Below are 24,363 nucleotides of genomic sequence, written 5' to 3' on the forward strand. Positions count from 1 at the left end.
TCCAAATTGAACAACACAACCTCTATCCACTGACATTCATAGAGATATATCACTTAAACAAGTAGTCGCATGGTAGGATGCTTAGACATAGTAAGAAAAATACTCACAAGAGGGATGCTAAAGTATAAACACTTACATAGTATTTACTGGCCTCCCGTGGAAAGCTGCAAAAAAGAGTTAGGGAAATATGCATGATCCTAGATACAAAATTCTAATGCAATACATATACAAAAATGCAATTAAAAATCCGGCTACTAATACGTGGCATGTGAATCATTTCAACACATAGGGTAGTACATAAAATCACATAGAAATTGATTAAACCCACAGATGCAAATGAGCCGAATTTAAATGCATAAAGTATGGATGCAAAGCATGAGTATGATGAAAAAGAAAATATGATATTATTTACAGCTATAGAAAGTGAGTAAATAAAAAGGATAGAAAAAAAGTAGAGAATGAACATTATTACAACAAGCTAAATCTAACAAAACATAGAAACAATTTATTTACAATATCTAAGGATAGGTGGCTCAGCCAACCATTTCTAATAAGCTAAATCAAATATGTAAAATAAGAAACAAAATTTAAAATAAAGAGACTACATCTGGTGGCTTAGCCAACCATTTTTAACAAGCTAAATCACATATTTAACATAAGAAACAAAACTCATAATAAAGAAACTACATCAGGTGGCTCAACTAATTATATATAGTCAACCAAAATGGGGTGTCTATAGTCAACCAAAAAAGCATATGTGATACATAATTAAATTTAAATACCACCACATGAAACATAATCAAACATTTCATTAATCTTAATTAAAATATTCTAGTACAATTTTTCTTTTATTTTTTTATCCCTCATAAACAATTTATATATAGCTGACCCCATTTAATAAGAGTTAAGATTTGTGTTAGGTTTTTATTCTTGGCAACCCCGTTTGACAAAACTCCTTTCAGATGTATTTATTTTCGCACTTTTATTTCAGTGAGGCTATGAGTTTATTAGATGCGAATCCAAACCCGAATCGAACCATGCAGAGAAGTTTGTGATGTTAATGTTTTCAAGATTGCCACTTCGCTGATTATTACGGGGGTCGCGGCCGAAGCAAAATGCAAAATTGCATTCAAAATTGCATGTCCGTCGTTGCTCGCTCGAGCCAAGGAATTCTCGCTCGAGCTAGGGCTTGCTCGCTCGAGCCAAGGAATGCGCGCTCGAGCCAAGGATTGAGTCCATACAAAAACCTGAAAGAGTGTATTCCTCGCTCGAGCCAAGGATCCGTCGCTCGAGCCAAGGCACTAGTAGAAATCATGAAAAATACACTGCTCGCTCGAGCCAGAAAAGCTTCGCTCGAGCGAACCTCAGAATCCGGATTTCTCAAGAAGTTTGTTTTCTTCCCAATCTAGGATTACTTTTGGTTCTCTATAAATACTTGGTTTTCTCCCAAAACTAGGTGATTGATTGAAGTCCTCCAGATCTTCTTTTTGGTTCTTAAGGATTATATCTGGGGATATTTTGTTAGTTTTCTTTGATGTTTTTATTGAGTCTTCAACTCATGATTTAAAGAGAGTACATCAAAGGTTTGTTTGTTATACACAAAAGAGAGAGTTATTCTTCAGTTGTGGATTCTGAAGAATTCGAGCCTGAAGCTTTGGTGGAATCCGGAGTGGCTCATCAGAAAGACAATTCCGTGGTGAAGATGGGGTTGGAAGAGGCACATAGAGGTTGGTTCAATTAGGCGTTGTGGATTCGCTAGGTAATTGAGAGTATACCTGTGTAATTCCTTTAAATCTTCTTAGTAGATTGTTCTTGTGGCTGTTGCCCGTGGTTTTTTTGATCACAGTTGGAGGTGTCCAATTGTGGTTTTTTCCACGTTAAATCGTTGTGTCTCTTTGTCTTGATTGTTTGATTGTTTGATTGGGATTGTTATATTCTGCTTAAAATTGATACATAATCACAAATCAACATCTAAGGGATTTCTAGATTTTTCAATTGGTATCAGAGCAGGTCGTTCTATATTTTTTTTAAAAAAAAATTTTTTAGAACGAGATCTTGTTTGATTTGTGATAATGGATACAATTCGTGAAGGAAATTCTATGATTCGACCACCCCTACTTGACGGATCCAATTATTCTTTTTGGAAAGCTCGGATGAGATCTTTTTTAAAATCTATTGATGAAAAAGTTTGGCAATCCGTCATGAATGGGTGGACTGAACCAACAATTACCGTTGATGGAGTAACAATCCCCAAACCAATTGATAAGTGGGACACAACTGATTACCAAAATAGTAGCTGGAATAGTAAAGCTATCAATTCTCTCTTTTGCGCTGTCACACCTGAAGAATTTAGTCGTATTTGTAATTGTGAAGTCGCAAAAGAGGCTTGGGATATCTTACAAACTATTCATGAGGGCACTCCTTCTGTTAAACGCTCAAAACTTCAAAGGCTCACATCTAGTTTCGAAAACCTTTCAATGAAAGATAGTGAGACCTTTGATGAATTTTATGTGAAGTTGAGTGACATTGTAAATTCCAGCTTCAATTTAGGTAAAAAAATTCCAGAATCCAAAATTGTGGGGAAAATTTTGAGATCCTTGCCCGATCGGTTCCAACCAAAAGTTACGGCTATTGAAGAGGCTCAAGATGTTGACAACCTCAAGCTGGATCAGTTGGTTGGAAATCTCCAAACTTATGAGGCACATAGGAATTTCAAAAAGAAACAAAAAGATATTGCTTTTAGTAGTGCTCATAAAGTGGAAGAGGATTCTGATGAGGATTGCGAGATAGATTCCAAGATTATGGCTGCTTTTGTTAAACAATTTAAAAAATCTTTTTTGAAAAAGAATCCTAATCTTTTGGAATCTACTCATTCTCATAAATCTAAAGGCAAAGATAAACTCAAAATTAGCCCTATAGCCAAGAAGGAGAAAGGAAAGATACAAGGGAACTCTGAAAGCGTCCAATGCTATGAATGCCAAGGATTTGGCCACTTTGCTTCAGAATGCCCCACTCGTTTGAGGAAGAAGAAAGCCCTCGCCGTCACTTGGGATGATGAATCAGAATCTGATGACGATGACAGTGACAACGAAGATCAAGGCGAAGAGGGACATAAGCAATTTCTTGCCTTCATGGCGGCTTCTGAAACTGAAGGACAAACAGAGTCTCCGAAGAGGTTAGTTGAGAATATCACTGATAATGAATCCTCAGAGAGTGATCATGAAGAGCTTGAGCAAGCTTATGAAAAGTTGTATCAGGAGTCTCTTAAGTTATTCAAATTGAATGACAAACTCACAAAGAAACTCAAAGCATGTGAATGTGAGAATGTCAAACTTAAGGAGGAGATTTCCGAGGCTAGGATCAATGCCATCAAGATAGTTGATGATCAACAAGTTCTTTGTGCAAAACTGTTGACTTGTGAGACAGAGAGGAATGAGCTACTGCAAACCCATGCCATGTATGAAGAAAAGATTGAATCTCTCGAGATGTCACAAGTTACTTTGGAAGAACTAATGATCAAGAAAGAGGAAGAGCTCAAGTGTGCTATGGCTACCATTGGTCTTTGGAACAGAGGATCAAAGACTTTGAAGGATATCATTGGATCTCAACAAATGAGTTGTGACAAGAGTGGCGTTGGCTTTGGTGGTAAGAAAGAGCAAAAACAGAGTGCTTCCACATCTCATGATACAAGAACTCAAGGAAAGGGAGGACAAAAGATTCTACAAAATGATAGACTTCTTAAACTTCCTAGAGTTGGTAAGGTAAAAGAAAAAAAGGTACACCCTGTACACCCTGTTTTTATTTGTCATCATTGTGGTATGCATGGTCATATTCGCCCTTATTGTTATAAGTTGCATGGGAGAGTGTCTCAAAAGGGTAGAAATTCAAATACTTTTTGGGTTAGGAGACAGCCTTACATGTCTAGGCGGAATACCAAGATTCATGAGGGTGTTCACTACACCACGACACTTACCAAGACCGCTAGACCTGATTTTGTTAAGACCAAAAAGATTTGGGTGAGAAAACTTGATTTGTGTTTATTTGTTTATTTGTTTTAGTTTTTGGATTTTTGTGTGTTTTTTTTTTTGAAAAAAAAAAAGTGTGCTTGTTCATTTTTTTTTTGTCTTGCTTTGGTTAAGAAAAAAAAAAAAAAAATCCCAAAAAGATTTTCTTAGTATGGTTTTGCAAGCTTGAAATTTTTGAGTGGTCCTTGGTGCATATTGGAATTGATGAGAATATCCATTACATGTTAATATATGTGTGCTTTCCGTGGTCATTACTCATTTTGGAGTGTGTGTTTTTTGATTAGTATGTCTCATTCTGTACACACTCTTGGATTAGCAAATTTTGGAGTCTTCCGCCTTAGTGATTATTTTTTTTCTCTATGGACTTCTGGCATTGTATCTTTTGCTTTTCTAGAGGAATTGACCTATACTAGCATATCTTGGGTGATGTTGAGTCTCTTAACCACCTACCATGTTTTTTGCACCTCCATGGCTTTCCCCTCTATTCTTTGCAGTCTAGCCATGAGGAAAAGGCTACCTCAGAGTCACCAACCAGGCCATCCTTATTATATCCATGCTTCTCTGGTTCGGTTTCCATACTCTTGAGCCTGTCAGCCACCAATGATTGTGCAAAAGAAAAAGAAAAAGAAAAAAGAAAAAGCAAAAGCAAAAGAAAGAGAAGAAGACAAAATTTGCAAAAGAAATAAAAAAAACATGTGAAAAAAAAAAGAAAAAAAAAGGAAAAAGATTCATTGATTGAGGGGGAGCCTCCGCCTTTACTCACCAAATACCCCTTGATTCCTAGTGGTTTGACTTTCCTTTGATTTTCCTTTGATTGTGCTTAAATTCTCTTGTCGGAGGTCCAACTTTCATATCACTACTAGGATTGAATCTAGTGTTTGTCGAACTCCAAGAGTCACACACACACTTTTATCATGGGATCTATGCTTTTCACATAATGCATCACTTTCTTGCATGAGGAATATTCTACAGACTGTGCACATTGTGTTTTCTTGTAATGGTGCTTCTTGGATAATCTTATGTGTTTTAAGGTACTAATCTGAAATTCCTTGCTTGCTCCACCATATTATTTTTTTGTCGTTTTCTTCTTGTTCACTGTTTTCAGTGTTTGTGGTTGCTTTTAGTGAGGGGGAGTTTGGTTCATCTTGATGTGGGTTGGTAATGGAGTTTGGTTTCTCATTGCAAGAGTAGTTTAGCATGAACACTTTGATATGTTTGGTAAGGGAGATTGGCTATATGTTTTGCATGTTGCTATGCACTATTTGCCCTTCTTGTATGTTCATGTTATTTACATCGTCATATCATTGCTTGTGTGGTTTATGATCTTGCTTTTGTTGTTTGAGAGTTATTTTTCATGAGTCTTAGTTTTCATCTATTCATGTTTTCCATCTCATGTTTCAAGATAATCGTGTCATATGTCTATTGCTTTTTCCTATACTCTTGTGGGACTAATAGTTGTTTTGGAGATTGTGGCACTAATGACTGTTTTGCAGATCATGACCTTGAGAAAGAAGTTGATTTTTGTTGGATGTAATGGGTTGGGGTGATTAGGATTTTATTTGTTAGATGTGTTTTGTCACGGCATTCCCAAAGGGGGAGATTGTTAGGTTTTTATTCTTGACAACCCCGTTTGACAAAACTCCTTTCAGATGTATTTATTTTTGCACTTTTATTTCAGTGAGGCTATGAGTTTATTAGATGCGAATCCAAACCCGAATCGAACCATGCAGAGAAGTTTGTGATGTTAATGCTTTCAAGATTGCCACTTCGCTGATTATTACGGGGGTCGCGGCCGAAGCAAAATGCAAAATTGCATTCAAAATTGCATGTCCGTCGTTGCTCGCTCGAGCCAAGGAATTCTCGCTCGAGCTAGGGCTTGCTCGCTCGAGCCAAGGAATGCGCGCTCGAGCCAAGGATTGAGTCCATACAAAAACCTGAAAGAGTGTATTCCTCGCTCGAGCCAAGGATCCGTCGCTCGAGCCAAGGCACTAGTAGAAATCATGAAAAATACACTGCTCGCTCGAGCCAGAAAAGCTTCGCTCGAGCGAACCTCAGAATCCGGATTTCTCAAGAAGTTTGTTTTCTTCCCAATCTAGGATTACTTTTGGTTCTCTATAAATACTTGGTTTTCTCCCAAAACTAGGTGATTGATTGAAGTCCTCCAGATCTTCTTTTTGGTTCTTAAGGATTATATCTGGGGATATTTTGTTAGTTTTCTTTGATGTTTTTATTGAGTCTTCAACTCATGATTTAAAGAGAGTACATCAAAGGTTTGTTTGTTATACACAAAAGAGAGAGTTATTCTTCAGTTGTGGATTCTGAAGAATTCGAGCCTGAAGCTTTGGTGGAATCCGGAGTGGCTCATTAGAAAGACAATTCCGTGGTGAAGATGGGGTTGGAAGAGGCACATAGAGGTTGGTTCAATTAGGCGTTGTGGATTCGCTAGGTAATTGAGAGTATACCTGTGTAATTCCTTTAAATCTTCTTAGTGGATTGTTCTTGTGGCTGTTGCCCGTGGTTTTTTTTATCACAGTTGGAGGTGTCCAATTGTGGTTTTTTCCACGTTAAATCGTTGTGTCTCTTTGTCTTGATTGTTTGATTGGGATTGTTATATTCTGCTTAAAATTGATACATAATCACAAATCAACATCTAGGGGATTTCTAGATTTTTCAATTTGATTTAAGTTTGATTTGATATAAATAATCTATATATGTAATATATTTATTGTTTAATTTCTACTTATTATTCAAATTTAAAATCAAATTAAATAAAAAATTAGTGAAAGATTAGACATCGTGTCAGAGAGTGCGCACACTAACCAACTATTTTAATTCATCAGTTGGTAATGAGTCATTTTCGAAAGTCTTCCCCCATTTTCCAATTCTTCCCTCATTTGTCTTTGCACAATTGTTATGAAACCTTTATTCTGATATACATCTCAACTTGGGCCATTTAGTTCTTGGCAAAACACTATTTGCAATTTTGAGAGCTTTCTTTGAATTGAATCCAGATATCAAGTCAACATGGCATCGTTTCTTCCATTTGTGCTTCAGAACCTCAACTCCTTGATCCAAAAGGAGGTGGGCTTGCTTTGGGGTGTTGACAAGGAGATGAAAAAGCTTTCAAGCACTCTCACCACCATCCAGGCTGTCCTGGAGGATGCAGAACAAAAACAATTCCAAGATAAAGCAATACAAAATTGGTTGAGAAAACTCAATGATGCAGCCTATGAAGTAGATGACATCTTGGATGACTGCGCAACCGAAGCCCTCCGAAAAAGGCTGAGTTCTAGTTCTCTAAAGAAGGTAATAAGCACTTCCTTATTGACTTGTTATCCTGTTGAGAACATTCTGTTCCGTCACAAGATAGGGAATAGGATGAAAGATACCATAGAGAACTTAAATGCAATTGCTGAAGAGCGGATGAAGTTTCATTTACGTGAGGTGGTTTTGGAGAAGCGAGTTGAATTGGCTGAAAGACGTGAAACCAGCTCTGCTCTAACTCAACGACAACTATATGGAAGAGAAGAAGATAAAGAAAAAATTGTCAAAATGTTTGTTGAGAATATATGTGATTGCCAGGATGTTTCTGTCTACCCTATAATTGGCATGGGGGGGCTAGGAAAGACCACGCTTGCCCAAATGGTCTTCAACGATGAGAGGGTAGAGTGCCACTTTGAGCCTAAAATTTGGGTTTATGTTTCTCAGGATTTTGATGTGAAAAGGGTGATAAAAGCAATAATCGAATCCGTATCTAAGGGAACCTGTGAAGCCTCAAACCTAGATTCTTTGCAGAACAAGCTTCGAGAGATGCTAAATGGGAAAAGATATTTGCTTGTATTAGATGATGTGTGGGATGAAGATCGAGACAACTGGGATCGGCTAAAGTATTTTCTAGCATGTGGATCAAAAGGTGCTTCCATTATCGTTACTACTCGTGTTGCAAAGGTAGCATCAATCATGGGAACTGTTCCAGCACATCACTTGTCATTTTTATCTGAAGAAGATTGCTGGTTGTTGTTCAAACAACGGGCATTTGGACACGGGAATGAAGAGCATCCAAACCTTGTGGCCATTGGGAAGGAGATAGTGAAGAAGTGTGGGGGTGTGCCTTTAGCTGCAAAGGCCCTTGGAGGGCTAATGCGCTTCAAAAGTGAGGAAACAGATTGGCATTTTGTTAAAGAAAGTGAAATTTGGAACTTACCCCAAGACAAAAATTCCATCTTGCCTCTCTTGAGATTAAGTTACTATAACCTTCCGTTGGAATTGAGACGGTGTTTTGCTTACTGTGCCATTTTTCTGAAAGGTTCTAAAATTGAGAAGGAAAAACTTATTCATCTTTGGATGGCTAATGGCTTTATTTCATCCAACGGAAAATTGGAGTTAGAAGATGTTGGTAATGGTATATGGAATGAGTTATATTGGAGATCTTTTTTCCAAGACGTGGACAAAGATCCATCTGGCAACATTATTTTCAAAATTCATGATCTTATGCACGATCTTGCCCAATCCGTTATGGAAGATGAATGTCATACGATGGAGGCTGAAAGCTCAAAGAATGTATCAGTGCAAAGAATTCATCATGTTACACTGGTTGCTAACTATGTCCGCGTAGGTGGCTTTCCTAAAGCATTATATAGAGTTGAATCCTTACATACAATTCTTCTACAATATAGACAGCCAAACACTAGCTCTCGTGGTTTTTTTCCTTTTTCTTGTGACTTCACAAATTTTGGTTCTTTACGAGTGTTCGATGCATTGGGCACCAACGTGGGGCAGTTGTCATCTTCAATTGGTAAGTTAAAACATTTAGGGTACTTGAACCTTTCTAGAACATCCATTCGTACACTACCAAAGTCAATTTGTAGCCTTCACAATTTGCAGACTTTAAACCTGAATGAGTGTTATAAGCTTCAGGGGCTGCCCAAGAACATGAAATCCCTAAGAAGCCTCCGACATCTTTTTTTGAAAGATTGCTACAAAATACAGGACATGCCTCCAAAGCTTGGGCATTTAACTCTCCTGAGGACATTAAGCTTATTTGTCGTGGGTAAGAGTAGAGGTCATCAGGTAGTTGAATTGCAATGCTTACATCTTGGAGGAGAACTGTGTATCCGTCACCTTCAGAGAGTGGGAAACTCAACGGATGCCAAAGAAGCCAATTTGGTCGGAAAACAGAACCTCCGAGTATTGAAGTTATCATGGGGACATAACAGTGAATCAGAATCACAAGCAAATGTTGAACAACTACTTGAATCCCTGGAACCTCACCCAAATGTTGAAGAGTTGTTCATAGACAATTACAGAGGTGCCCACTTCCCACTTTGGATGAGGGATTCAATTCTTGAAAACATAGTTTCTATTGAGCTACATAGCTGCAGAAACTGTTTAGAACTTCCAGCATTTGGACAGTTGCCTTTCCTGCGACGGCTTCAGATTTCCGGAATGGATTATGTGGAGTACATTGACAATTACTTCCCTGGCGGAAGCCCAGTTAGAGGATTTCCGGCTTTGGAAGTACTCCGTATTTCTAAGTTGCCGAATTTGGTAGGGTTGTCAAGGGAGGAAGGAAGAGAGCTACTCCCTTGTCTTCAGCAGATATACATCAGCAATTGCCCAAAATTGACCTTGCCGCGTCTTTCATCCCCAAAACTCTTGCAGGTCTGGTTTCCCAGCAGCGTGGTACTAAGTTCAATCTCAAATCTTAAGAATCTCACTACCCTTTCAGTTCATGGCGGGGACATGATTTCTTTTCCAGAAGAGATGTTGCAAAACCTAACTGTTCTTGAATCTCTAGAAATTGAAATGTTTAGCAAACTTAAAGTGCTACCTACAAACTTGGAAAGCCTTGTCTCTTTGAAGTCATTGAGAATCTGGTGGTGTGGTGAGATTGAGTCTTTGCCAGATCATGGGCTACGAAGCCTAAAGTCTCTCCAACGTCTGAAGATTGACTTGTGCAGTAATTTGAGTTCTTTATCTGAGAGTTTGGGACACCTCCCTGCCTTGGAGAAATTGTATGTTGAGAACTGTCGCAAGCTCGTGACTTTGCCGGACAGCATTAAACATCTTGTTTCTCTTCGACACCTAGATATTTGTGGTAGTGAGTCGAAGACTTTGCCTAAAGCATTGAAACATGTCCCTGCACTTCAATCTCTATCTATTTCTATGTATACAGAGCTCACATCACTGCCTGAATGGTTGGGAAACCTTACGTCACTTCAATCGTTGTACATTAGTTACTGTCCCAAGATTCCATCACTTCCACATGGCTTTCAAAGGCTAACCAACCTCCAAACTTTGAGCATTGATACATGCAGTTCTGAATTGGTAAGGCGATGTCAAAAGGAAAAGGGGGAGGATTGGTATAAGATAGCACATATTCCAAAAATCCAAACTTTGAGCTTCTATTAGTTGTAAGAAAAAGAGTAAGAGACAGATGTAGAGTGTTTCTTTGAATTTGACTTATTGTACATGTGTGAGAGTTTTGTAATGGTTGTGATTGAGGTGTTCTGTTGGTTGTGGAACTTGGGGGACATACAGTTATATTAATTTGTAAATCTGGTGTTGTTTGTTTTTGTTCATGTAACCGATCTCTGTGAATCTGCTTTATAACTGCAAGCATTAGTTCCAATTCATTCCAGATAACTTAACCTATATCCCAAGTTCCTAACTTCAATATGTCTAGCTAACAAGTGTGCACACCAAAGAGGAAAAAAAAGAAGCTTCTATTTCTTTCTTTTCCCATTCTCTCCCCAAAGCACTCCTCAAATCCTTTATCCAAGAACAGCCCTAATGTTTTGATCCTTGGCAGAGTCATTGAGCGATTACTTTTTTTCCCCATTTCTTATGACTTGTAGGTTCCATTTTGCCCAATGGTTGGATCAGAAGTGTATTCTTCAGAAGTGAAGAAAACTGAGGTTTTAAGGGAAAATTTTCGTCGTGCAATTGGTCTACGCATCAAATAAGGAAGTTTATGAAGGCGAGGTAAGTTGCCCCTATATCTATTTTTATCAATCATAGATTATTTTGTCCAATGATCTTGTGACTCTTTGCATATTATTGTCCTTATGGTTTTGGTTCCACTTCCTGATGTGTTTTGGCAAAAGACCTCTGGTTTATTTTTGAGTAATGATGCTCAATTCCTAACTGATGCAGCAGAGGATGGACTTGTATCAAGTCATAGACAAAGAAATTTAAAGTGGTATCTGAATTTTTACTTTGATTGAAGGAAATTCAGTCATTCTCATTCTGAAATTTCAGGTGGTATCTGAATTTTTACTTTGACATAGACCGAGAAATTTAGGCCAACACTTTGAAGATGGAATGTTGAGTAATCTAAAATTTACGAATGTTACAAGCAAAACTAGTTCAGGCTGTAAACCACCACACTTTCAAGCACAATCTCATATAATTAGGATTATTGTAAGGTTGGATGGACTTTATCTCAATTTGTTTTGATATATCATTAAAAACTCAAATGGACCTGCTGAATGTGAAATAGGAGAACACCAAATATGTTTATAGATGGAGTCTTAAAATTATCTGATTTGTTGAGTTTGAGAGGTTTTCCCCTCCCAAGGCTAGGTTTTTGGTTCTGGTGAAATTGCTTTCATGGTGTTTCTCTGGAAGATCTAGGATCTTGTGTAGATTATGATATAGACTTGTTTGAAAGTTTGTTATAAGCCATTCTTCAAGCTTTCCACCAAACAACCATTCAGCATTGGCAGCATAAACTGATCTAATTAGCATGTGAGGTTACACTTAGTGTACCAGCTTGGAATTTTGAAATCTAATGTTAATAACTAGAGAAGGATGGACGAACATGAAATTTAACTCTCTCTCTCTCTCTCTCTCTCACAATAGGTGCCAGAGAAGCTCCAACTGTCAAATGTGTTGGCAATCCATTAGCCTGAAGGATCCTTCCAGGTTCATTCTGGCTTCTCTCTATAGTAATTTTAATTTTATATTTGCCATCACTTTCTTATAGTATATTCTTGCTGTTAGTTTCTTATATAATATCCTATTTTCTTTGTTGTGGCAGTCAGGAATTGCTTGAAGCTGTGGAACGGGAGAGGAGCTTTAGGTTTAATCCTTCAAGAAATTCCACAATATTCCATCATCCTACCCTTGGGGTTTTCGAATTACAGCATGTGGGTATCTATCTATACTAAGTGGAATTCATAATTTGGTTGATCAACGTTTGAACGCTTAGTTTAACTATTTTTTATTATTATTATTTTTTTTCTCTTCTGACGCAGTTACCAGTTGGTGCAAATGATGCTGAGCTTGAAGAGCGTATTATCCAGCACTTGGCCGCTGCTGCTGCAATGGGAAGGGCCCACCACCACATTGCTTGGAGGGATGGCCCCAGGAGTCAGTCATCTGTTCATGGTCGCCCACAGTTCGTGGTGTTTTCCTCTCATCCTAATTTGCCTCCTGCTTATTTGGCATCTGTAGGAGGGGAATCTGAGCCAGCTACTATTACTGCAGCTAGTCTGTTCAACTTGCTGGTGGGGATGAACCACAACAGCTTAGGCACCAGTTCCATTCTGTTCAAACTGATCAATTTTCCTCCTCATCCTCTGGATCTACTATGATGCCGGGAAATCGACAAGGAATATCTGTTCATAATCGGTAGTGATAATTTTCTGAATTTGTTGTTTTATTATTTACTACACCAAGAATCCTCTAGAGTGTTTTTTTCCTAAAGTTTCCTAAAGTGGTGTATTGTGTGGTTGAGATTTAATGTTGAAAAATTGATATGACTTGTCATTAAATCTCAACCACACAATGCACTACTCTAGAAAACTTTAGGAAAAAAAAACTCTAGAGGATCCTTGCTCTATTTACTATATCCTCATTATTTTGTCAATAAGTTTTTTGAAGCATTTCTGAACAAGTTTTCTGAACCAGAGTCTAAGTGTGCTGTTTTTTTTACTTTTACAGAGGTCTGGTCCACAAAAGATGATTGTTTCAGGTGGAATGGTAAAGTTCAACCTTCGACTTTTGCCAAAGGACTTACCAGAAACGGGATCCAAAGCAACTAAATGCAGAAGGGAGGTTTTATCTCACTGGGCTTAAGCAGTTGGGTCAGTGCCTAGTTGAGTCATCAATTAGTAGGTGTAAATAATATTACTTCCTTGTTTTGTTAATTTGTGTTGCATTGCAATATATCATTTTGGAGGTTTTTTTTTTATTATTTATTTTTATATCATACTGTGACTTCGGTTGGATACATTGGCATGTGCACAAGTCATGCTTGGTTCAAAATTTGTGTTTCATCTAGTTCACAATAACTTTGTGTATATTTTCTGGGTCAATAAATAAGATCTTGTTGCCTATTCATCTTGTTTCAGTTATGTTTCATTACTATATGTTGCAATTTTATTATTTCTTGGTGGTTCATGAACATTGTGAATTAGGATTTTAGTTGTTCTGATCTATTATTTACTTCAAATTTTATGCATTAGGTTTGCAATTACGGCCCACCTCCGTCAATTGACAATAGTATTAAGGTTGGTGCAGTATTGTATATATTTTACATTTGCACATATGGCATGTTGCAGATGCATACATGTTAGAAAATTAAAAGAAAAGGAAAAAGATTTTAGGATCACTTTATTTTATGTACAGAGAATTTTAATGTTGACTTTTGCATTTTGGTCACAAGCCATTTATTATTTATGATTATAATTTGCTAACTTTTTATTTTCTTATTATTATTATTTTTTTTTTTGGGGTTAGTTTCTTTATTTTTTTTATTACTGATTCCAGTGTTTTTTTGTAGGAGCATTGGCCAGCTTGTTCCTTGAAATAAGCATTGGCCCATGAATGAGTTATCCAATATTTCAATGGTTTTTATTGACATTTTTTTGGGTAATGGTTTGTGGTTGATATAGACAGGTAGGAAATGTTTCAATTTTTCTTCTATTGTTTGTCAAATGTGAAATTGTAGCCTTTTGGAAGAGGAATTAAAATTGTTTGGTTTATTTTTAGTTTATGTGCTTGTGTATAGAATCCTTGACTTTCAGATTTGATTTTATTTAGCTAACAGTGCAATTTGAAAATTGAATCCTTATTTTGCATTTTTTTTAGAAGCTTTATTTTGCAGATTTAGTGCAATTGAAATTATACCTTTTCTTTTTATATAAATAGCAGTGCTATATATATATTTTTTAAAAAAGGAGAAAAGATGGCCTTTTTTTTAGAAACGTCAGTAAATATATTTTTTTAAGGAGAAAAGATGGTGTTTTTATTCAAAACGTTAGTAAAAGTCGTCATATGATGTCAGCATTTAACTGTGATGGTTTCACATAATGGAATGTATGAAAATTTATGACGTTTTAAAAAACGCCAGTTAAAGTCATTAGCGACGTTTTATAAACGTTGTATACCTAAGACGCGGCCGTATCTGCGAGGAAAGTTATAAACGTCGTCTTTAGCCTTTAATGGTGTTTTGAAGACTTATAGTGGCTTTTTTTAAACGTTGCTAATCCTGAAAATTCCTGCAGTGTAGTCTGCAACAGATTGATTAACCTCGTGGGCTATGAACTCATAAACATGTAAAACACTCTTGCTTCAAGTTTTAAACCCTTCACTAAATATTTGATTCATATTTCTAGAACTCTACATAATTCTGTATATTATATGATCAAAGATTTTGAAATTAGGTTTGTAAGTTTTTCTCCCACGGGTAAACTATTGGACTGATTCATCTCACTTGGACTAAGATTTTAAAGCTAAGAGTTGCAATCATTCACCATGAAATGCTTATGGATTAGCCACCTCCTATAGTAGAGACTAGAGAAAAATGTGATTAGTTTTGAAATGTTCCATATGATACATGATTAGGAGTTCAACTTTCGCTGTCATTTATTGCTATTGGTGGAACAATCCATGTTAGCTGAACTTCTTTTAGCTGTCATTGTTGCTGATTATTTGTCTTCATTCTAGTACTTCAAAGATCTGCTGTCAAATTATAGAAAGGCTTGTACCAAATAAATTGTCAAATTTGAAATGCATCAAAACAGAAAGTGACCACTGCCCATTGGCACTGTGTAACAATTGACATTATTGAAGTAACAGAAAGTTGTTGGATATTCATAATAATAGTTAGGGTAAATTACAATGTTCTCTCTTGAGATTTGGATGAAATATAGTAAGCTCCCTTGAGGTTTAATTTTAAATTACAGTGACCTCCCAAAAGGTTTAATCAAATTGCAGAAACCTCTCCTAAGATTTTTGAAATAATAGAAACCTCCCTTAAGGTTTAGTTTTTTATTATAGATTCCCTCGTTCGTTACTTTATCGTCAAAAAAAAAAAAAATTGTTGACAATATCAAATAAGTCAATTACATTTCTAATTTTACTCTTAAAATTGTGCCTAATTACAAAGAAATAAAAAAAATTACAAGTTTTATTTTCTCTTTTTGTTATGCCCGCAGTTACTATTGACTGCTTATGCTTCCTTTTTCCAAAACCCACATGTTGCCAAGTATATATCCCGCATATCATATTAGAATTATTGTAACTATTTACTTAATCTGTTAATGGTTTGAATGGAAGGAAATCAGAACTAATTCATGAAAAATTCTGCAAGTTCGTGGTTTAGTTTCACACTTGTGCATCCATTTCAATATGATTGACTACTTCTTTAGCTTTTATTGCTCTCATTGCCTCTCATAGCTTCATCAATAGTGCATAAATACCGATTTTTCAAGAACAACATAGTTACTAAAGGGTAACCATGTCGTGATCAGCATGTCAAACCTTCAGCTAATTCATCTCCTATCTGCACAAATTGATGTAACAAATTATTTGAAGAAGATAAATCATTTGAACCTAAGATGTCTAAGATTGTCTATTCAAATGGGTTTTGCTTTAAAATGGCCTTAGAAGCGTAAAATGCCTAAAGATTACTTCGTGCTGAATGTATGAATTTGTGGTTGCCTATGACAGGGATGAAATTAACGAGATTGAGCGCATTGAGTCATCCATGATTCAGAGATTGTATGTTTCTTTCTTTATTTATTTATGTTCATCTTTATGGATTTGTGCTTTCTTTTTGGTGTTGTTGAAGGTTATTTGACTAGTTTTGAAGTATACAATATATGTTTGTTTTTATGATAGCAGGCACTGCTAGGCTTTAGGGTCACAATGACAGTAGGCATGATAGCTGCAAGTTTTGAAGTGGTTGTAGCATTGGATACATTGCTGGCGGGGAATATATTGGGCTGCTTATTATAGGTCTGAGGTTGGGTAACAGGAGGTGGTTTCATTCAGCTGTTCTGTTCTCAGACTCCCTTTGTGTTAATTTCTCTTCTGCGAAATGAAGATTAAATGCAGGTCTTATTGGGCTATGTGTAATAATATTAGTGTGTGATGGACACTGGGTGCTCTAGCCTTCTGAGGTTAGAGGGTTAGAGCCTCCTATCATACCCACTATTTTTTTGAGTGATGATTTGAAGTTCAATTTCTGTTATAATTTTATATTCTTTCACTAGTGTTATGTAGTATGTATTTTGTGTTTATCATTGGAGTTTACTCTTGAATTTTAATTCTGAGGACTACCCAGCTAGATGTTATGATGAAGATAGATGACATTAGTGCATGGATAAATTGGGAGACTAAACAAATGAATTGGTTAAAAACTAATAATTTTGGAATGAATTTTAGCAGAGCTCCTGTGTTTGCCGAACAAAATTAAAATTGTGCAAACCACTTCATCAGCGGATCAAGTTAAAGTGCTACAAAACTTATCTATTCCGATAACGTAAATAAATCCAGTAAAGTGAAAAGCATTGCAACGATACAAAAAGGACCTAATCTACACCAAATAGTTGTCCACACAACCTTGGTTTAATAATCAATTAATTAGAAGAGCCTAAAAACATACACAATTGATTAATGAAATGAACTGTTTGCAAATTATGATGAAGAAATATTTGCAAACTTGCCATATTTTTCTGAATGATACTTGATAATGAAGGAGATATAAGTTAATTTTAAGAAATTGATCCCTTTTTTGGGATGGACAAGATGGTAACCATCACTACTATAGCCATTTGAACTTTAGTCCTTTGTGTGTCAACATGAATTTATGATATCGCCTTCAATTTAACGATCTGAATATAAATATACAAAGTCTGGACCTTGATTTAATCAAATTCATGTTTTAAATTGTATTGCATATTTGGTAGATTACTCACATCACATTCATCATCAATTTAATCAATCAATCCCGCGGTCTGAGAGGGAGAGGTTCCTGATTGTTGGGATAGATCTGCTCATGTAGGTCCACATATGGGTCAGAATTTTGTCAACACTGACTCAACTTCTTTATTTTTTCATGTTATCTTAGAACTCATTTGGGAAGTGATATTTTGTCAGTAATTTTTGATAAAAATATGAGAAAAAAAATTAATTCATTTGGAAAAGATTGTTTGAATTCTTATTTTTTTTTAAAAATGCAAAAAGAAAACGAGAGGATATCGTTTTTACTTTTTTATATCAGTTGAATTTTTGAAAAAAAAATTGTAATAATTTTTGGACTAAAATATTTTATTCCCAAATGGACTAAAATAAAGTGCTAACAGGTTACAGTATTTTTTTATGAATCGTTGTGTGGTGTTGTTACCAAGGTAAAAAAAACTTTGAGTTATCACTGCTTGTGATTATGTTAACACTGCCTTTTGTCACGACTTATTCTGGAATACAAAAATTTATACTTTTATAGTGAAAAAAAGTAATCATTTTATGATTTATATTACAAAATAGTGTTACTATTAGCACCCTAATTAATAATTTCGAACTCTTATTTCTTTTAGAGTGCTGCTATTAGCTTTAGCACCTTATTCATTATTTTGGACCCCCTATTTTATGCCTTTTTTTTTATTACAATAATAACCTTAAATAAAATAGGAGATTTGGTGATAGACCCCTTACTGCCTAATATATCTTTCAAAATGACAAGAATTATATAGGTACTTTCAAAACCCTCTAATATTTTAAAGCTTGTTTCTTTTACTATATGACCTCCATATCTATCAGCTCTCCTATTAAGCCATCTTCACACTGTATTTCAGAGTAAAATTTTACTTTGAATTATAGTAAACTTTACTCTGATTTAGAGTAAACTTTATTATGATTCACAGTAAAATGTTATATTTTTAAGCAAATCAACATGTTTTTAATCAGAGTAAAATTTTACTTTGAATCATAGTAAACTTTACTCTGATTCAGAGTAAAATTTTGCTTTGAAAGTACAATTTTACTATCATTGTATAATTCAAATCTGCAATGAATTGATAGTAAAATTTTACTGTCACTAGGAATCCAAAAGTGGTCAAGCAAGGAAACCGAGTCATTTATGATTTCTCATTTACATATATAATTTCTCTTATCTCTCCATCTCTTCTCTCCATTTTCTTTCTTGGATCTTCAAAACAAATCTAGTCATGGCTGGAAATGGAGGATGGAAACCGGTGGTCAAGCAAAGAAACCGAGTCATTGGCAGGATGCATAGAGGTAGAGACAGATGGATCACAGTTTTTGTAGATAACCTACCTGACTCCTTTGATCCAAAAGGCCTCTTCAGTTTGTTCAATAACTTTGGAGTTGTAAGGGATGTATTCATTCCAAACAAAAGGCGAAGGATTTCTAGTACAAGGTTTGGTTTTGTGAGGTATGACTGCAGAGTAGCTGCCAATGTGGCAATCCAAAGAGCGAATGGGTTGTGGGTGGAGGACAGAGCTCTAAAGGTTAAGGAAGCGGATTTTAACAGTGATCAACGCAGAATGGTAAATGCGAATACTTTTGGTGCAACAAAAACAACTAAACAAAAAACTGCTTTTGTGGGTGGAAATGTACAAAATAATAGAGGAATGAGGAGAACGTTTACAGAAATTCTTACTGGGAATAGAGAGGAGGGTCAATCACGGTTAGTGGTGAAAGCTCGGGAGGTGGGATATGCATGGCTGTATGAGAGTGTGATTATTAGATTACACCATCATGTTACAAAGGCCAATTTCAAACATGAAGCTCGAAGTAGGGGAGTGAAGAAAGGAAGAATTAGAGAGGGTGGAGGAAGGGATATTGTTATTACTTTTAGCTCAATCGAGGAGAAAGAAGAGGGTGTAAGACTAATGCAAGGTTGGATGGTGGAGTGGGGTGAGTTTGTTCGGGATTGGAAAGCCGGATTGCATATTGAGCAAGAGAGAAGCACTTGGCTCTCATGCTATGGAGTTCCTCTGAACCTGTGGAGTGCAGAAACTTTTACTTCTATTGGAAGGCTATGGGGGGAAGTGGTAGGGCTGGATGAAGATATTGGAGACCCGTTGTCGTTCGTCTGCAGCAAAATTAGGATTGTTACAAAATGTATGGAGGCCATCAATGTCGTGATTAGTCTCGAATCCGGCAGCGGTGTGTACCTAGTGCGAATCTGTGAAGAACAATTGTTATTTTCTACTTGCAGGCATTTGGATAGTCACACTTCAGATGAGTTAAATGGCTCCGGTGGACATAGTGATGGAGTTTCAGTCTTTGCCCATGGCTGGGTTGAAGGTGAAGCTGAGGTGGCACCAAATCAAGAGGGTGCCGTGGACATACTAGCTGATGTGGACAAGGATCAACGGGTTAGTTCAAGTGAAGTGGCAAGTGGAGGAAGTTTGAGTTGGCAACATGCATCGGTTGTAGCTGAGACCGTGGAAAGCCTTGGAAATTGAAATTCAAATGCAGGCTCCGATAAGATGGTTATACCAGAGTCGTCATCTGCACAGAAGTGTAATGATGATTCTGGTGTGAGGCTCGATGGGCAGTTGGTTGGACATGTGGTTACCTCTGGATATATGAAGAGCTTGAGTGGACCGGCTGAGAACTTGCCTGAAGTCCATCTTGAGGTGTGTTTCTCCCAGGCCCAGTTGGGAGAATTGGTGCTTGGTGGGCCGATAGGGCCATATCCTAGTCAGGGTATTGGGTATGGTTTAGTGGGCCAGAATTTTAGCCATCCAAAGGCTTTGGATCTGGAAGGTAACAGTAAGGAGTTGGATAAGGGCCCTTCTAAACAACTTACGAACGCTGCTACTTCAGCTCGTTAGAAAGCTTGGCATAGAAATAAAAGTTCGAAGCTGCCATTTTCTGCACGGAGAAGAGGGCACAGTGAAGCAGTAGCAAGACGAAACTCTCAAAAGGAGGCTTTGTTCAGATCGGCTTCAGTGGCTCTGTCCAGATCTCTAGCTAACTGAGATAACAGCAGGTCTCGAGGTAGTGCTCGGATTTTAAATGAAGCCCAGGCAACACTGTGCATGGGTAAATTACTTGGGGTGGAGTTTGGGCAAGATGAAGCAAGCATTGTCAACCGTATCGTGCAGCTGGAACAGCAAGACAAAGAAAAAGTGGGGGTTAGAATTGGTTCACCGAGGTAAACCAGTCCGTAGGTGCGCTCAAAGTGTGGTTAGCGGTTTAAATGAAGATACTTTCGTGGAATATAAGAGGTTTGGGTCGGCCAGAAAAGAGGGGCAAAATCAAGAAATTAATAAAGGAGAGGAAAATTGGAATGCTTTTTTTGCAAGAATCAAAAAGAATATTGCTATCAGAATGGGATATTCGATCTATTTGGGGATGTACCCGGTTTGAATATATGGAGGTTGGATCACAAGGAAGTTCAGGTGGCATAATTTGTGTCTGGGATCCTGAGTTTTTTCAATTAAAGGAGTGCTGTGGTAGTAGGAATTTCCTGCTTTTGCAAGGTACTATCTATCATTCCTTTGATTGTGTTTTGATGAATGTGTATGCTCCTACTGATGTAAGTAAGAGGGGGAGGTTGTGGGAAATTATTAAACAGCTTAGAAGTAAATTTCTTAGCCTGTGCTGCCTTAGTGAGCGTATAGGTGTGTCAAGAAGGGATAGGGGTATGAGAGAGTTCAACGACTTTGTTGACTCCTGTGAGCTCACAGATATACCAATGGTTGGAAGAAAATTTACATGGTGTAATAATCAGGAGGGTGCGAGATGGAGTCGAATCGACAGGTTTTTGTTGGACCCAGAGTGGTTGGAAAGCTTCAATATCAAATTGTGGGGATTGCTTAAAATTGTTTCTGACCATTGCCCAATTTTGCTTATGGAGGATGAAAGGGATTGGGGTCCTAAACCATTCAGATTTTTAAATGCCTGGCTTCTTCATCCTTCATTCTCTAAAGTGGTAAGGGAGGCCTGGGAAGAGTCACAGATTACTGGGTGGGGTGGCTTTGTAATGCTTAAAAAACTCTAACTAATTAAACAAGTTTTGAAGCGATGGAACAGTGAAGTGTTTGGAGCAATACCTGTGATGTTACACCGTGCAGAGGAGAAATTACATGAATTTGATTTGTTAACTGAAACTAGAGAGCTATCTAATGGGGAGGAATCGAGTAGAAGGGAAATTAGAGACGAGGTGTGGAAATTAAGTAAAATGCAAGAATGGATTTGGCTTCAAAAATCAAGGCAAAATTGGGCGCTTAAACGGGATAAAAATACCAGATTTTTTCATGTTATGGCAAGCTGCAGACAGAATAGAAATGCAATTGGCTCTTTGAAATTCGATGAATTGTCTATGATGAGCCAGTCCGAGTTAAGCATGAAGTGTTTCAATTTTTCAAAGTGCATTTCATGGAAGTGTGGAGTTCAAGGCCAAAATTGGTGGGAAGTTTTAAATCTATTGGTAGCATAGCAGCAGTGGAACACATTGAGGCAGAATTTTCTGAGGCAGAAATTTGGGCAGCAGTGAGAAGTTGTGATGGTAATAAAGCTCCGAGGCCAGATGGATTTAATATGTTGTTTTTTCAGAAATGTTGGAAGGTTGTGAAGAAAGAGGTAATCCAGTTTATGCAGGACTTTCATCGGTATGGGAAATTGGTGGGTGGGATTAACAGTTCTTTCATTACTTTAGTGCCTAAGAAGGACAATCCTGTTAGTCTTGGGGATTACCGACCGATCAGTTTAATCGGGTCTGTATACAAGATTCTCTCTAAGGTATTGGCTAACTGGTTAAAGATGGTGATGCCTAGAATTATTAGTGAAGTGCAGTTAGCGTTTGTGGGTGGTAGAAGTATCCTAGATGGGATTTTAATTGCCAATGAAATTGTTGACTGGTGGAAGAAGACTAAAAAGCGTGGTATTATACTGAAACTTGATTTCCAAAAGGCTTATGACTCAGTTAATTGGTCCTTTCTGCTATCTATGATGAAGAATTTTGGCTTTGGAGAAAAATGGCTGACTTGGGTACAGGAGTGTATATTGAATACTCGAGTCTCAGTTCTCGTGAATGGTTCCCCCACATCGGAGTTTAGCCCATCTCGAGGCCTTAGGCAAGGGGATCCTCTCTCCCCTTTCCTTTTTAATATGGTAGCTGAGGGCCTTAACATCTTGTTGACGAGGGCTAGGGAGTTAAATCTATTCAAGGGTGCTGTTCTTGGGGCGAACGAGGTGTCAGTGTCCCATCTTCAATTTGCGGATGATTCTATTATATTTTGTGAGGCAGAATGGGAGGCAGTGGTGAATATTAAGAGGATTCTTAGATGCTTTGAAGTGATGTCTGGGCTCCGGATCAATTATCATAAGAGTGTGATTTCTGGCATTGGAGTTCAAGATGCCTGGTTGGAGGAAGTCGCCGGTAAGCTAAATCGTAAGTGTCAAAAGCTTCCATTTAAGTATCTTGGGATGCCTCTTGGGGCCAATCCAGGAAGGTTAAAGACTTGGAAGCCTGTTGTGGATCGAGTCAAAGTCAAGTTGGAGATTCTTGTTGTTTGAAGGTGTGCCTGGAGATTCTTGTTGTTTCTTTTCTCCTCTGCTAGGAGCTGTTCCTGGAGTTTTTTCTTTTGGTCTGCAGCAGTACTGCCTCAAAGCAACAGTTCTGCGAGGTCCTGCTTAGTCTTTCTCTGTCTCTGATCTGTATGCTGCTCGATACAGTGAAGTATGCTTGTTCTGCTGGTTTGCTGGGAAGTATGCTTCGGCTTGCTTAGAGTTGTATTCTATATGGACCTCTGCTGGCTATTTATTAGAATTGTACACTGCTGGTGTTTGGAGGGCTTCCTGTGATGGGGTTGTTGAGGCTTTCTGCAGGTTGCTTTTCTGTTCTGGTGTATAACTTGCAGCAGTTATCCCCTAGCTGCTTTGTTTGCTCTGCTCTCCACGTATGGTTTTCTATTAGTTGTGTTTGTCGTCTCATAGTCTTGGCAGCTTCTTTCCACTTCTTGGATGGGCTGACTGATCTGTCTGATTTTTTTTCTGGTTTTTTGCTTTTGTTTTGCGCGTTGGTCTCTCACCAACTAGGAGGTTGGAGCTTGTTATAGCTCTAAGCTCCTCTTTATTGATGTAAATCTCATTTTCCATCAATAAAGTCTTTTTTGTCGATCCAAAAAAAAAAATACTAGGAATCCAAAAACAAATAACAGAAGTACACAATAACAGAGTAAAAGTTTACTATCATTGTATAAAAAAATAACAAAAAACAAAACAGATAACACCAAAGTAAAAGTTTACTCTCATTTTATCAAACAAAAATAGAGCACATACCAAAGTAAAATTCTACTCTTATTTTATCAAACAAAAATAGAGCACAAACCAAAGTAAAATTTTACTCTCATTCTGTCAAGCAAAAACAGAGCACAAACCAGAATAAAATTTTACTTTCATTCTGTCAAACAAAAACAGAGCACATACCAGAGTAAAATTTTACTCTCATTCTGTCAAACAAAAACTAGAGCACTCACCTGATTGAACTCGACAAATCAACAAAAATAAATCAAAAACAAAAACAAAAAAAACTAATCAACATATGTCGAAGATCAAATAGCGACATCGAACCAAATTTGAGGGTCAAGTCATCAATCCAGATCTTAGGCAAAATTTTGAGCTACAAGGTCGACTCCAAATCAAAACTCAAAATCGAGTTCGTAATGGTGAAATCACACCAAATTCGAAATGCCACAAACCAGATCTGAGATGCTATTAGTCGAATCCAGATTTGAGATATTATAAGTTGAATCTACCTTACCCAAGCCTCTTAAGCATAGATCGCAAACTCAAATTAAGGCTCCTCTCAGATCACAAATTGAACTGAGGACTGAAGGAAGAGGGAGAACCTTTGTTAGAATTTCAGTCTAGTAAACAAGTGAATAGAGTATGGTAGAGGTGCATGAAGCCTCTGGTTTCTTCAATTCTAGGGTTTCCAGAAGAGAAATGGAAGGCTTGACTGACATTGGATGCGGAGGAGGGGGTGGCGCCGAGAATCATGGCGGTTGGTGGCCGGAATACATTGGCGGACGGTGCTCTGGTGGCTAAGGTGGCCTCTGGCATAGCTATG

General features: G+C 37.3%; 2 protein-coding genes across 16 annotated transcripts; both read left to right on the forward strand.

Annotated features, from left to right (window-relative positions):
* Window positions 1–7,049: 7,049 nt before the first annotated feature.
* On the forward strand, window positions 7,050–10,990 carry LOC114312512 (putative disease resistance protein RGA3). Its single transcript, XM_082881011.1, has 2 exons — window positions 7,050–10,352; window positions 10,883–10,990. The coding sequence occupies exons 1-2, from the start codon at window positions 7,050–7,052 to the stop codon at window positions 10,988–10,990; spliced, it is 3,411 nt and encodes a 1,136-aa protein (XP_082737137.1).
* On the forward strand, window positions 10,566–16,553 carry LOC114312513 (E3 ubiquitin-protein ligase RHF2A-like). Of its 15 annotated transcripts, none has more exons than XM_082879104.1 (9): window positions 10,566–11,009; window positions 11,889–11,951; window positions 12,067–12,175; window positions 12,284–12,659; window positions 12,972–13,141; window positions 13,496–13,540; window positions 13,813–13,928; window positions 15,984–16,034; window positions 16,155–16,553. In XM_082879104.1, the coding sequence occupies exons 1-4, from the start codon at window positions 10,999–11,001 to the stop codon at window positions 12,620–12,622; spliced, it is 522 nt and encodes a 173-aa protein (XP_082735230.1). In that variant the 5' UTR covers window positions 10,566–10,998; the 3' UTR covers window positions 12,623–12,659; window positions 12,972–13,141; window positions 13,496–13,540; window positions 13,813–13,928; window positions 15,984–16,034; window positions 16,155–16,553. The 15 variants fall into 15 exon arrangements, with proteins under 15 accessions (XP_082735230.1, XP_082735228.1, XP_082735233.1 ...); XM_082879102.1 differs by having other exon boundaries at window positions 16,158–16,553; XM_082879107.1 differs by lacking the exon at window positions 13,813–13,928 and adding an exon at window positions 14,537–14,587 and having other exon boundaries at window positions 16,158–16,553.
* Window positions 16,554–24,363: the final 7,810 nt, after the last annotated feature.

The sequence above is a fragment of the Camellia sinensis genome, chromosome 7 (assembly GCF_055761805.1).
Source record: "Camellia sinensis isolate YWXY chromosome 7, ASM5576180v1, whole genome shotgun sequence".
Taxonomy (NCBI): Eukaryota; Viridiplantae; Streptophyta; class Magnoliopsida; order Ericales; family Theaceae; genus Camellia; species Camellia sinensis.

Bases quoted from the DNA above. Each gene is read 5' to 3' on its own strand.
- LOC114312512 (XM_082881011.1), top strand. From the start codon at position 7,050: ATGGCATCGTTTCTTCCATTTGTGCTTCAGAACCTCAACTCCTTGATC. The intron at 10,353-10,882 runs GTAAGGCGATGT...TATGACTTGTAG, and splicing joins ATACATGCAGTTCTGAATTG to GTTCCATTTTGCCCAATGGT.
- LOC114312513 (XM_082879104.1), top strand. The intron at 11,952-12,066 runs GTTCATTCTGGC...TTGTTGTGGCAG, and splicing joins AGCCTGAAGGATCCTTCCAG to TCAGGAATTGCTTGAAGCTG. The intron at 12,176-12,283 runs GTGGGTATCTAT...CTTCTGACGCAG, and splicing joins GGGTTTTCGAATTACAGCAT to TTACCAGTTGGTGCAAATGA.